At 44.1% G+C, this 14,787-nt stretch overlaps 1 protein-coding gene across 3 annotated transcripts in view; it reads right to left on the bottom strand.

Annotated features, from left to right (window-relative positions):
* SRPX (sushi repeat containing protein X-linked) overlaps window positions 1-14,787 on the bottom strand; it is a 46,231-nt gene that overhangs the window by 11,108 nt on the left and 20,336 nt on the right. The window contains exons 2-4 of one of the 3 annotated variants that reach the window (XM_064151936.1): window positions 13,939-14,037; window positions 5,680-5,871; window positions 4,405-4,581 (exon numbers count right to left, since the gene is read on the bottom strand). In XM_064151936.1, coding sequence (XP_064008006.1) covers window positions 4,405-4,581; window positions 5,680-5,871; window positions 13,939-14,037 — 468 coding nt within the window. The remainder of the gene's footprint in view (window positions 1-4,404; window positions 4,582-5,679; window positions 5,872-13,938; window positions 14,038-14,787) is intronic. The other 2 variants (XM_064151937.1, XM_064151938.1) reach the window with 2 other exon arrangements.

The following is a 14,787-nucleotide window of genomic DNA, read 5'->3' as shown; positions in this document are numbered from 1 at the left end:
GGAGGGATCTTAGGAGGGAAGTGAAGCAGTAAGTGTTTTTCCTGGCTCACAGCATGATGCCCCATGAAGAGCAGAGGAAGGTGTGACAGCACCTTGGCCACAGCATGGTAGTGAAAAAGAGAAGTGTAAACAAATACAACCCATTTAAATCATTCAAATGCAGAGAAGGTGAACAGAGAACATGCAGGCAAACACACAAGTGACAAAACTGAAACACAACCCCCCCAGAAAGCCTTCAGCAAAATATATGATGCAAGGTTCCCACATCTAGGTCAAAAAACCAAGTAGTTCCAAAACAAATCCTAGCAGAGGAACCCCCAAGACTGCTGATTGCTGGGGAGGATTTATTAGAGGGAAAATTCATTGCTGGGTGAGAGGTTGGACTGGATGATCTTGGAGATCTCTTCCAACCTGGTTGATTCTATTCTATTCTATTCTATTCTATTCTATTCTATTCTATTCTATTCTATTCTATTCTATTCTATTCTATTCTATTCATCCTGAAAGCACCAGACTGTCAGATTCTCTTCTTAGGATGTGTTCCTAGGCAGAGCTGGAGAGGCTTGACTGCCATGCTGCAGAGTGCCTGACTGGCTGGTCTTACCACAGTGTCACTGTGGGAAGACTGATGAAAAGCCAAGCAGATGTATTCAAGCTATTTAGCAGGGCTAAATACACAGTATTAAACTGCTGAATCTCGCTTGCAAGGCTTAAATCCTGGCCAGAGAAACTGAATCTTCATTAAAAAAAACTGGCACTCTTCAGCCACATTCTTGTAAGTTGTGGCATCTCTTGGCTACTTGGCAGCAGCAGCTGGTACTCTGGGTCCATGAAGGGAAGCACAACTGCAGGCTGTGGCATCAGGAGGTCACAGAGAATCATCGCCTGGTTTCAGTTGGAAGGGACCTACAAAGGACATCTAGTCCAACCTCCCTGAAGTGAGCAGGGACATCCTCCACTAAATCAGGTTGCTCAGAGCCTTGTCAAGACTCAGTTTGGATGTGCCCAGGGACAGGGCCCCAACTACCTCCCTCGGCAACCTGATTATAGTGGTTCTGGACATCACCTACTCCCCCCTCCAAGGATTCACCCAGACTACACTGGCTGGAAGTTAAGGAATGAAGCTTTCTATATTTACAGCTTAGCACAATTTTACAAGCATATAGATTCAATATATAATAAATATTTACAACTGTATACAGTTATATACAAATTAAAAGTAATACAGAAAAGCAATGCCCCTCCCAGCAGCCAGAGTGCCTAGGAGGGGCTCCCAACCACCCCTCCACCTTCTTTTCACCCTTTCTCTTATCTCAGAATTTCTCTTATGTGCAAGGTGAGCTGGAAGAGGTCAGCAAGAGGGGTTAAGAAGGAAATGATTAGTTGAGTTACACAGATCCAGGCAGAGGAGTTAGTATGGCAAAGCAGGCAGGGCATGGACTTGCCTTATCTTTGTGTTCTTGCTTTTATATGTCTAAGCAAAACCTGTGAGTGAAATAGACATCACCAGTGTTTTCTTTTCACAGCCAACAATCTAATTTCTCTCATTAAAATACTCCAATTAGCCTCAAACCAGCACACTGTTCAGTGTTCCAACACCCTCATGGTAAAAAACTTGTTCCTAACATCCAATCTAAATCTGCTCTTCTCTAATTTATAACCATTGGCCCTGTCCTATCACTGCAGGCTTTTGTAACAAGCCTTTCCATTCTTCTTGTACTGGAAGACTGCTCTTAAGTCTCTGAGAGCCTTCTTTTCTCCAGGCTGAACAACCCCAGCTTGCTCAGCCTGTCCTCATAGCAGAGGTGTTCCATCCTCCTGATCGTCTTTGTGGCCCTGCTCTGGACCCACTCCATCAGGTCCATGTCCTTCCTGTGTTTAGAGCTCCAGAACCAGACACAGCACCACAGGTGAGGTCTCACCAAAGCAGAGCAAAGTGGCAGAATCACCTCTCTCCATCTGCTGGCCACATTTCTTGTGATGCAGCCCAGGATGCAATTAGCCTTCTGGGCTGTGAGTGCACATTGTTGGCTTGTGTCCATCTTCTCATCCACCAGAACTCCCAAAGTCCTTTTTTGCACAGCTGCTTTCTATCACCTAACCTCCCAGGCTGTATTGATAATGACTGATAATGAGCATTGTTCTGACCTAGGTGCAGGACTCTGCACTTTGTCTTGTTGAACCTCATGAGGTTCACCTGGGCCCACCTCTCCAGCTTGTCCAAGTCCTTCTGGATGACATCCTGTCCCTCTGGCATATCAACAGCAGTGGAATACCAAATTTTAAAGCAGTCTTTTGAACTTTGTGGGGAAAATTGCTAGGTTTACAAATAGGTTTTTTGCTGTTTGCTTGGGTTTTTGTTAACACAGAATTCCATCAAAATTTCCAGAGCTTGTTATTTGCCTTTCTCGTGGTTTGTTAAAGCTTTACAGTCATTTGCTTGCGTATCTGAGATGACAAGTGGAAAGGAACAGAAGAAAAGACTGGATGAGGCACTTAGTGCCATGGTCTAGTTGACTGGACAGGGCTGGGTGATAGGTTGGACTGGATGATCCTGGAGGTCTCTTCCAACCTGGTTGATTCTATGATTCTGTGGTACTGAATGCCTACCACTTGCTTATTCAAGAGTCCATTACAGACTAGGTAAATGGTCTGCTGCTACATGAACATGCTCTTACTGCTGATTGCTGATATCATTAAATGACAGCTGGAAGTCAGTTGGAAATACTGGTCCATGTCAAAAGCAGCAAGAGAATGGAAATCATAAAAGGCAGAATGAAAAACATTGTCCTATTCTCCCCAACCAATGCAATGTACTGTAAATCACCCATTATCAGAGTCTGTATAATTAATGACTCAAAGTGCAGGGCTCGTTTCAGACCTTCTAGTAGGAACCTGTTAGTTAACTGCCTAATAACACAGCCTTGGGATGTGCCAAAACCATGAGAGTAGCAGAACACTGGAACAGGTTGCCCAGGGAGATGGTTGGGGCCCTATCCCTGGAGATACTCAGGGTGAGGCTCGCCAGGGCTCTGAACAACCTGATCTACTGGAGGATGCCCCTGCTGACTGCAGAGAAGACTGGACTAGATGACCTTCAGAGATCCCTTCCAACCCAGACCATTCTATCATTCTGGCTATTAAAAAGTCGTGTAAGGGCTAATTTAGCCTCATTTTTGCTTAAGACATACTTGCTTACTCTGCAAGACAGCATTTTCTGTAATAAGCATCCAGTCACTGCAAACACAAGGTTCTGAGAAGTGCCAGGAGTGCATTTTATCATTGCCAAACTTAAAAGGTTTTGTTTTCCTTCCTCTGCCCACGCCACGGAGGACAAGGCCTGTTTCTGTAAATAAAACCAAGAGATACCACTAACAGTCTGGACCTGAGCAGCAGGCTCATTTCTACATTTGTACAACACCAAGCAACAGGAAACCTGAACAAAATAATACCAGCATCAGGCCACAGTGGAGAGACTCCAAAGCCATTTGTCAACCTACGCTGAGCCACAGGCACTCTGAAGAGAACCAAGTCATTATACACAGAAAACACTGAGTAAAAATACTCTACCACCCACAAGCTTAAACTAGTGGCAAGTCAATTCAGATGGCCAAAAAATACCTTCCTTTCTCAGTGGCTGCTGAACCTCTTATCAGAGACTTCCCAGAAACAAGAAGAGCAGCTGAGCCTTCACCATCTGCTGAAATCTTGTTAGAAGAAAGGAAAGTTACATCTCAGTATTTCTCTCTCTTTTGATTTATTTATATAAAACAATTATTCCATCTCCCAGGAGATCATTATGTCAGGAGAATTGCTGGCATAACCAATGTGAACTGAAATTCCATTCTAATTCAAACCTAACATGGCTCAAATTTAGTTTAGCTCATTGCAACCACGCTGGTAACTACAGTCCATACATATTCCCTGGGCACAGTTGGAAACCACAATCCCAAGAAAGAAAAACAACAGAGGAGGTCAGACAAAGGGTTTACTTTCAAACCTGTTTTGTAATTAAGCTGCAGACAACAAGAGATACTGCAAGACAGAGAACACACTAGAAGAGCAGCAGAGTAATTACAGACTCCCAAGGAGTCACCCAGGAGATCAACAAAGGCCATTCTAAGCATTGTAAAGCATTGCCCATGCACACCAGCCTCACCTTTACCAAAGTGATAACCACTGCTAGGGCTGGGAAAGGAAAGCAGTCAGCTGGGACTGAAAGTACCAAGCAACAAACAGTACTTGGAAAACTGTTCTCTGCTCCTCAAAAAGGAGAGTTGCTTCTTTCTCCTATGAACTGGATAAAAAAACCCCAACCTTTTGTGTTTCATCAGAAGGCCACGGACACCAGCAGGTACCTCAAGGTGTAGACTTTGCAGGATGCAGACCTACCGTGCTACTTACCAACACAGGTCGCTGGAGGGCCGCTCCAAGCTTTGCTGTCCAGGCACGCTACAACGCGGTTACCCTTCAGCTGGTATCCTGGTGAACAGTAGTACTCACACGTTGAGCCAAAGTAGGCACCATCCAAACACTTGAAGCCCCCATTGGCTGGCATGGACAGGGGTGGGCACCGCTTGTCTGGAAGAGAAAGCAGAGATTCTTAGGAACCTGTTATCCCTCTTTGGAGTTAGTGAATGTAAGGGTACAACACAAATAAGGATGCAGCTAACATATGATGAGTGGGAGAAAGCCATGTTCCACATGAGGCTTTTCACACAGTTCTTATTAGCTGTGTTGCACATTTAACTTCATTTGCACAGTAGCCTCGTGTGATATTTGTAAGAGAAAGATGACAAGTGCCTAACTGCCAAATCACAGAACAGCCTACTTTGGAAGGGACCTTAGAGATCATCTACTCCAACCTCCCTGCCACAGGCAACTCACTTCTGCTGTCCAGGCCTCATCCAACCTGGCCTTAAACACTTAAACACTCCCAGGGAGGAGGCATCTACAACCTCCTTGGGCAACCTATACCAGAGTCCCACTGCAGAACCTCTTCCTAACAGCCAGTCTAAACCTACTCTGCCTCACCTTAAAACTCTTCCCTCTAGGCTTACTACTAGACACTCTTATAAAAGATCCTTCGCCAGTCTTCCTGTAGGATCCCTTCAGGTATTGCAAAGCAGCTGGATGTCCCCCCAGAGCCTTCTCTAGGCTGAACAACCCCCTCCAGCTCCCTCAGCCTATCCTCACAGCAGAGGTGCTCCAGTCCTTGGCTCATCTTTGTGGCCTTCCTCTGTCTCACTCCAATAGCTCTGTGTCCTTCTTATGATGGGAGCACCAGAACTGGACACAGTATTCAAGGTGAGCCATCTCTTCTCAGAAAATATCTTACTGCAAGAGCCCACTTAGGCACCTGACATAAATTGTGTCAACTTACAAAATCCAAGATGGACAACAGCTTAAAGTAGCTTTATTGTAAAAGTATTCCCACAAATCAAAATTCCACACTAGGAAATTGTTTCCTATCTATGTCCTCAGGCTGAGAGTAGTCATGCTATTTGTGACACTTACCATGCCATGTACCACTGTAAGAAAAGTCTGTATACACATCCATGTGCACTCTAAACCTTTAAAATGCAATGAATAACCCCAATATCAAATGCTCAAGGGCAAGTAAAGTTCTTTGTCTGCTGAATCTGAGGTGCAAGCCACACAGATTTCATAGCTACTTACGTTTGCACAGCACTTTCCCAGACCAGCGCTTGCTTGACTGACAAATTAGCTGCTGAGGGCCATGCAGTTCATAGCCTTTGTGACAGTAAATATCACATCTTGTCCCCAAGGCATTCGTGTAGAAGTCCCCTTGAGGTGTCCTACAGTGCGCATAGCCATGTCTCACCACAACGGAGGAGCACCACCGCGTCTCTGGCACAAAGAACGAAACAACCCAATCACTGCAACTGGCAGAATGTCAAAGGCTAGCCATGCACATAAAAGTCACTTACTTGCTTCAAAGTCACCCAGAAGAACTGGGAAAAGAAGGCTTATTTTTAAAAGACGCCAAGCCTGAAAGTAGGGAAGTTACAGCACATAAAGGTGCACTCAGTCTTACACGCCAGGAGGTCAGCCTTTTTTACCACAAACATAGGACTGTAGCCACTGGAGCAGGGCATTGGCTTTGTTCCTGGTGGGTTTTTGGTCCACGGAATAAGTGTGCCACCATGTGGACAGTTTGGTGGCAACTGGACTGTTTTTTCCCCTATTTTTGCTTTTCATAATGGATACATCTAACTTCGTTTTGGCAACAGACATTTGCATCAGGAATGCCTCCAGTCTAGCGGCAGTTGCAATCTTCACACTTGTCTCTCTCATTTAAAATAAAGCTAGAAAAGTCTTCTCTAAGTGCAGTAACAGCTGAACCCTCTGCTAGTTCTTATTAACCTGAGCTCTCCTCAACTTAGCAAGGCTGTGACTTTCTTTAGTATCACGTTGCCAGTATGCCAAGCCTGCCTGTACACATCTTCCACGTGTCCAAACAACCATTCAGGGTTTAAGTGCAGCTGCAGTTACTTTCCAAAGTAGCACCCAGGATTAAGGCTGAACTGGCACTAGTGAAGTACGCAAGGACAACAGCTCCTGCACTGTTCTTAGCTGTTCTAGTGAAGCATGCAAGGACAACAGCTCCTGCACTGTTTGTAGCTGTTCTAGTGAAGTATGCAAGGACAACAGCTCCTGCACTGTTCTTAGCTGTTCTAGTGAAGTATGCAAGGACAACAGCTCCTGCACTGTTCTTAGCTGTTCTAGTGAAGCATGCAAGGACAACAGCTCCTGCACTGTTCTTAGCTGTTCTAGTGAAGCATGCAAGGACAACAGCTCCTGCACTGTTCTTAGCTGTTCTAGTGAAGTATGCAAGGACAACAGCTCCTGCACTGTTCTTAGCTGTTCTAGTGAAGTACGCAAGGACAACAGCTCCTGCACTGTTCTTAGCTGTTCTAGTGAAGCATGCAAGGACAACAGCTCCTGCACTGTTCTTAGCTGTTCTAGTGAAGCATGCAAGGACAACAGCTCCTGCACTGTTCTTAGCTGTTCTAGTGAAGCATGCAAGGACAACAGCTCCTGCACTGTTCTTAGCTGTTCTAGTGAAGTATGCAAGGACAACAGCTCCTGCACTGTTCTTAGCTGTTCTAGTGAAGTATGTAAGGACAACAGCTCCTGCACTGTTCGTAGCTGTTCTAGTGAAGTATGCAAGGACAACAGCTCCTGCACTGTTCTTAGCTGTTCTAGTGAAGTATGCAAGGACAACAGCTCCTGCACTGTTCTTAGCTGTTCTAGTGAAGTATGCAAGGACAACAGCTCCTGCACTGTTCTTAGCTGTTCTAGTGAAGCATGCAAGGACAACAGCTCCTGCACTGTTCTTAGCTGTTCTAGTGAAGTATGCAAGGACAACAGCTCCTGCACTGTTCGTAGCTGTTCTAGTGAAGTATGCAAGGACAACAGCTCCTGCACTGTTCGTAGCTGTTCTAGTGAAGTATGCAAGGACAACAGCTCATGCACTGTTCTTAGCTGTTCTAGTGAAGTATGCAAGGACAACAGCTCCTGCACTGTTCTTAGCTGTTCTAGTGAAGTATGCAAGGACAACAGCTCCTGCACTGTTCTTAGCTGTTCTAGTGAAGTATGCAAGGACAACAGCTCCTGCACTGTTCTTAGCTGTTCTGTGCAGTGCCACACCGAGACATTTGGACGCTCTTCATATCGCCAACAAAATAGCCTTCCACCAGCAAATAGCCACAACACCACTGCCATGATTAAACCTGAAGGCCACTCCAACAGAGCAAGTGAAGCACTTCCTGACCTTATTCCTCTCTTGTTGGTAGCAATTTGTAGCTTCCAAGGGTAACATGCATTCAGGTTTAATGCATACAGTTGACAGCACAAACCATTACATTTACTACTGCCCAGTCTTTCAGAGGGTGTCAACATTCATTCACAAGGTACTGAGCACATATCCAGAAATGGGAACCCAAGCTGTACATTTAAAGTTCTTCCCAGAGAGAGTGATTGGCATTGGAATGGGCTGCCCAGGGAGGTGGTGGAGGCACCATCCCTGGAGGTGTTCAAGAAAAGACTGGATGAGGCATTTAGTGCCATGGTCTAGATGACTGGATAGGGCTGGGTGCTAGGTTGGACTGGATGATCTTGGAGGTCTCTTCCAACCTGGTTGATTCTAGGATTCTGTGATTCAGAGGTCTGCATGTTGTGAGTTGCTCCTGGATGGATCTGCCAGGTCAAAGAAAAGCTGTAACTCGGATGGGAATTCCTGGCTAATGCTCCTACTGAACTCAGCAAAAAGAGGAGAAACACATTTACACAAAACTGAACCTTTAATCACTGGTCAGGGCTATGCTATAAAATAGGACATGGGTACCATCTTCTTGTGAGGATTTAACATCATACTGTGATATTGATAGTCACAGGATCAAGTAGACACTTCTCTGCAGCCAAAGCTTCAAAATCTTTGTGGAGCTTTGAAAACAGAATCGCAGAATTAACCAGGTTGGAAAAGACCTTTGAGATCATCAAAGTCCAACCTACTACCTAACACCATCTAATCAACTAAACCATGGTACTAAGTGCCTCATCCAGTCTCATTTTAAGCACTTCCAGGGAAAGTGACTCCACCATCCCCCCAGGCAGCCCATTCCAATGGCCAACCACTCTTTCTAGGAAGACCTTTGCATTGGTTTGAAGCTAATTAGAATATTTTAATGAAATTAGATCATTGGTTGTGAAAATAATGATGCTGTCTGTATCATTCATTGGTTTGCTGAGAGGGATGAAAAGTCAAACTATAAATAGCCTCTTTCAGTCTTAGTCTGAGTCTGGTCTGGTCTCTGTTACTGGATCTAATTGCTCTGGCCTGCAATTCTGCTCCCTTTCACATCTCCTTTGGTCTGATATCCTTCACCTAATTTCAGCAATTAACATGTAAGATTTGCTGGCTTCTGTTGTTTTTGTTTGTCTGAGATAGGGAGGTAGGAAAAAAAAAAGGGGGGGGGGGCCCAGCTTTGAGCCCTTCAGGGCAGTTTCCTTTTGTCTGTGAGGGAGTCTGGATTTCTGTATTATTTCTAACTTGTATATACTTGTAAATACCTGCAAATTTATTGTGTACAAACACTCGTAAATTGTGCATGCTGTAAATATAGCTTCATCTTACTTCCAAGCTGCCTGAGTTGGTCTGGTAAATACCAAGTGTGTGTGTGGAAAAGTTCCTAAGCTATCACAAACTTCCTCCTAACATTCAGCTTAAACCTGCCCTGGCACAGCTTAATACTGTGTCCCCTTGTTCTATAGCTGGTTGCCTGGGAATTGAGACCAACTCCCCACCTGGCTACAGCCTCCCTTCAGGTAGTTACAGACAGTGATAAAATCCCCCCTGAGTCTCCTCTTTTCCACGCTGAACAACCCCAGCTCTCTCAGCCACTCCTCGTAGAGCTGTGCTCCAGCCCCCTCAGCAGCCTTGGTGCCCTTCTCTGGACATGTCTGAGCATCTTTCTGAAGTTGAGGTGCCCAGAACTGGACACAGTACTCAAGGTGTGGCCTAACCAGTATTGAGTACAGGGGCAGAACAACTTCCCTCATCCTGCTGGCCACACTATTCCTGATCCAGGCCAGGATGCCATTGGCCTTCTTGGCTACCTGGACACACCATGTTCAGCCAGTTATTGATCAGTACCCCTAGGTCACACGTGTGGTTTTCCAGAGGCAGCCTTCATCTCTTTCACCTCCTGGAGAAGTTCTGAGCTAACAAAAGCTTTTCCATAATCTCAGTAGCCTCATCCTCAAACTTTCCAACTTTTCTGTCCCACTTGTTCTCCTCATGCCCCAGAACCTAGACTTCAATTAAAAAAGTGAAAGTAAGCTTTTCCCACCTGCTGTAGGTTCTCCTTAGCTAAGGAGGAGGCTTCTGTGTTCTGCCTGAGAATACTAGATCACTGAAGGAGCACATCAGAGCAGGATGAAGACTTAGCCTGAGATTTCACCCCAGACAGGTAGGGAATCCTACAGTAACTCAGTTCAAGATATAGACTGGGGACTGATCTGTTGGAGAGGAGCACTAGGGAAAGGGACCTGTGGGTCCTGAGTAATGTGTGCCTGTGGCCACAAAGGCCAACAGCATCCTAGGGTGTATTAGAAGGGGTGTGGTGAGTAGGTCAAGAATGGCTCTACTCTGCCCTTGTGAGGCCTCAACTGGAATGTTGTGTCCACTTCTGGGTTCTTCAGTTCAGGAAGGACCTCAAGGAACTGCTTGAAAGAGTCCATCACAAAGCCACAAAGATGATTAAGGGAGTGGAACATCTGCCTCAGGAGGAAAGGCTGCGGGAGCTGGGGCTCTAGCTTGGAGAAGAGTCTGAGGGGGGACTTCATTAATGTTTATAAATATGTGAAGAGCAAGCATCAGGAGGACAGAGCCAGGCTCTGCTCAGTGATGTCCAATGACAGGAGAAGGGGTAATGGGTGCAAGATGCACCATAGGAGGTTCCACATGAACATAAGCAATTTTTTTTCCCTGTGAGGATGGCAGAGCGCTGGCACAGGCTGCCCAGAGAGGTTGTAGAGTCTCCTTCTCTGGAGGCTTTCAAAACCTGCCTGGATGCATTCCTGTGTGACCTACTCTAGGTGATCCTGCTCTGGCAGAGGGTTGAACGAGATGACTTTTCCAGGTCCCTTCTAATCCCTAACATCCTGTGATTTATGTCTCAGGGTTTCCACATCTGTAAGGTGCAAACTCAGAGGGGTGACTGTCTTTGTGAAGTGTGTGAAGATAAACACACTTTACGACGTGATCGAGAGGCTAAGGAAACAAAGCTAAAAAGACAAAGCAGTTGTTTTGGGAATTGCAAATCACCCCAGTTTTGCTGCAAATGTTTGCGGCTGTACGAACATGCTTGTCTTGGGTAAACAGCTCCACTTTGTAAGTGTCTAACAGCTAACAAATGCAGTTTAATGCACAAAGAGAATTCTGAAAAAGCCCTTCCTGCAGTCTGATCGCAGCTACAGAGCTCTACAGAGGGAAACAAAGCAAGGCTGCTAGGGGAGGGGTAACGCAGGTTTTACTGAACTAAATGATGCTGACAAAGGAGAACAAAACCAGACATGCTTCTAAATGCTTGAAGATCTTAGGAAGAACTTCTGCTTGATCTAAATCATTATGATGCTTACTTCAGACCTGAGTGAGATTAGGTGAAAGTGGGTGAGGCAGTGTTTATAAAAGGGGCAAATACCTGAGTGTAGCCCAATGGATAATACTTAAAGATAGCTGGGGTGTTTTCACTTCTTATGTGCTTGAAAGCACATCAAACAACAGAACAAAGGCTTCGATCAAAGTTTACTTTTAAGTGAAGGCACAAAATGTTTTTCAACGGCTAAGCAGCTACATGGAGTATTTATGAATTGTAAGGGTTGGATGGGAGCTCTGAGGGGTCACACAAACTGTTCCCTGCCTCAAGACAGTACAGGCTGTGTTTCTGAAGCCTTTGAGAACATGTTTCCCAGGCACCTGTTGTGGAGCTTCACCATCTATACTGGGCCCTGTTCACCTAACTGAAATTTGAGGGTTTAGGTATCAGGGGCTATGTGGGATTTTTTTTGGTTTAATAAAAGCTGTGCACCATTCCTCAGTGATGCAGTAGCCTGCAGTATCTATCACTTAGTATTAAAACATTGCAGAGACCCAACTCTGCATTTGAAACTGATGGAAAACAGGCAGCAGTCAGGAATTGTTGAAGCCACTGCCTGATCACTGCAGTTATTTGAGAAAACATTAGGAATGCAGACGATCAGAGTGGCACTACTGCTCTCTGGAGATAGTCAAGACCCTCCTGGATGTGTTCCTGTCTGATCTGGTATAGATGATGCTGCTCTTGCAGGGGAGCTGGACTAGATAATCTTTGGAGGTCCCTTCCAACCCCTAATATTCTGTGATAAACACAGGGACTGCTCTATTTGGGAAGCCCTTCCTCATCAAATATGATGAGACAACTATGGCAAACAGCAGGAAGGAAAACATTTTCTAGAGCATAGTTTTTGTCCCCATCCTCTCAGTCCTGTTTAAACACCAGCCTCAGCTGAGCACCTCCACAAGCAGCACACAAAAGGAGCAGCTGTACTGTTGCTTACTGGTACACCAGACAACAGAGCCAAAGGTTCACCAGGGAGGATGGGAAAAACCTTTTAAAAATGCTGTGGGCACAAAGTCTCAGTGATGTTTCTCTGGGAAGCTGAGCAAGTCGAAAAACATCCATATGAATACAGTAGAGTTCGGTAGATAGATTCCCCCTCCTCCTCCCAGTAAATGGCAATGTTCTGTTTACTGATGCCAAAGAGCACAAATTTGTGTGCTCACATGCCTTGTTTAGTGAGCATGTGTGCAAAGACAAAGGAGCTCAGGTGCTAAAATCAGTCAAGAAAATCCACTTAGTTACTTGTTGCTGGGAAGTTTTATTTGCTGAGTGATGAGCCTTACTCAAAATGCTGGACTGCACATAAGGAGAAGCTCCACACACAGCTAATCAGCCCATTTGCTCTTGCTGTGTCTTTCTCCAACCTCTTCCCTCCAATATCTACCCAAATCTGCTAATGAAGAGCCAGCCTTTTGCTCTCCAACACTTTATACTCTTAGATTCACATTGTCTGTTTGTCGACATCTGGCAGTAGTGCTTCCAAACTCAGGGTAGGTTTTAATATCTGCATGAAGGAGTCCTTATGTTTCACCTAGCCTGGTGACATTTTAGCTGACACAAGTATAATCCACTGTGGATCACTGTGTGAAAGAAATGTACACAGAATCTCCATTTTAGCTACTTGTCTTCCCTGGCAGGAATTAGCATTGATTCATCTTTGTGATCGCTAAAACTCTTTATTTGTCTGAAGAAGGGTAACATGTTTAAAGTTTAAAGCTTTTAGAGAAATACCTCTGCATGTGTTTGAAAGCAAAATTTTATACCTAAGTGGAAGGAATGTAAGACCTTTATGAAGACAGTGATACAACCATAGCATCTGTGCTTTCCTCTTTGTTGTTGATAAGTCTCTGAATCAGTTTATGACTTACCTCTCATAAGGCCCACTGATTCTTTGTGGAGAATCAATAATGTACAAGACAGCAATATCCAGTATTTAAGTAATCACAATCATTACAGCACAGTTCTAGCATGTCCACAGTTTACTAAACAGTTATCATTTAAAGTGATCAATTAAATGCAGCATTTATTTTACTGTCTAGGCTCCTGAGGGATCTTGGCACAGGAGAGGGGTACTGAGACAGAAGTAGTCTTTAAGAAAATGGACAAAGCAAATGGAAGATTTACTGGTAGCAGCAAAAAAATTCTCAGCATTGATGAACAGCAAAATCTTCTAGAATAGGGAAGAAAACTTTGATTTGCTTTATACATATGGCAATCCATTCACTCATTCATCCATCTGGCTGTGCAATTTGGTTTTGAATTGCACTTGTTGATTTGTTAAGCACACTTTGCTTGGCATTTCAGGTAGCAGGTTAGCCTGAAATGTGAATACCACAGTCATGAAAACCCACTTCTCTTGCATGTATTTCCATACATTACCATCAGCAGGCCTGAGATTTGGGTCAGTTTATCATTGATGGTTTTGTTAGGATGTATGAAGAAGAAAGAGAAGCTCTTGCTTAGATTTTCATGATTTTACAGCCTAATAATTCAAGAGCAAAAGGCAGTGCAAAAGTTACTTACTCAGGTGCACAAGAGCGGTGATCAAGATGTGGTCTAATTTCCATGGTTAAAACCAGTAGGAATTAAAACTCCATCTAAAAATCCATGTGAAAAAAACATGGAGCTGGATCACCAAGATTTTATAATCCAGGAAAATGAAAGGAATGAAGCTTTCTCTCAGCAACCAGCTGATCCTGTTTTAGCACATAAGCAAAGCGTTCACCTCTGTATCTATTGCGCACATACACACCTTCACCTTTGTATCTATTGCATGCATACTCATCTTCACCTTTGTATCTATTGCGTGCATAGGCATCTTCATCATCCTCAAGGGGTGAATGTCCCGATCCTACAACACAAAATAGAGAAAAAACAAACTGCAGCAAGAGAGGAAATATAAAGGAAGAACAAAAGGAAGCTTTGCAAAAAGACATGCAGGATTAGGATGCAACGATCTACTCAACGCCATCAGCACAGGCTTTTCTGAAGCTCAGATATGTAGCAGACCCAGTTTATAGTGAATTTGGAAGGGGCAAATTGATTGGACAATCAACAGTAAATCTCTCTCACTGTTCCTTGAGCAATGTTGTCCATTATCATGTTGAACATGGCAAGTCACAGATCTACCATGAAGTTGCTCAAGCAAAGAAAGTACAAATGAAGGGGCACATGGAAGATTTCACTATAAAGTGGTTCCATAAGTGTCAGTGGCTGTTAACAGCCATCAGGCCAAATAGCATAAGTAAAATGTGCATAACTCAAGAACAATCCTTCTTTTACAACCTGTGTGACCTTCATACCAAGACCAAAACACTGAGTTACATTACCTGCAAACACAACTTACATTAGAAATCAAAAAATCACAGTTTGGTGTCAAGCAAATCACAATCACAGTTTGGTATCTTCTGAGGCAGTTTCAGATAAACAGTTCTGTACTTCTAAAAACCTGTTCTGCACTCCTAAAAACCTATGCAACACTTAAAAGCTTTAAATGAAGGTAGAAACTACTTTATAAAACCCAGAAACCATTTGGAGCACCACAAGTAAATAATATTTACACAATTACATTGTGTAAATAATAATTACACAAGTAAATAAT

Source organism: Pogoniulus pusillus, chromosome 12 (assembly GCF_015220805.1).
Source record: "Pogoniulus pusillus isolate bPogPus1 chromosome 12, bPogPus1.pri, whole genome shotgun sequence".
In the NCBI taxonomy this organism is placed as follows: domain Eukaryota; kingdom Metazoa; phylum Chordata; class Aves; order Piciformes; family Lybiidae; genus Pogoniulus; species Pogoniulus pusillus.
Note: the sequence above shows the minus strand (reverse complement) of the source record. Positions and strands in the feature narration are given on the sequence as shown.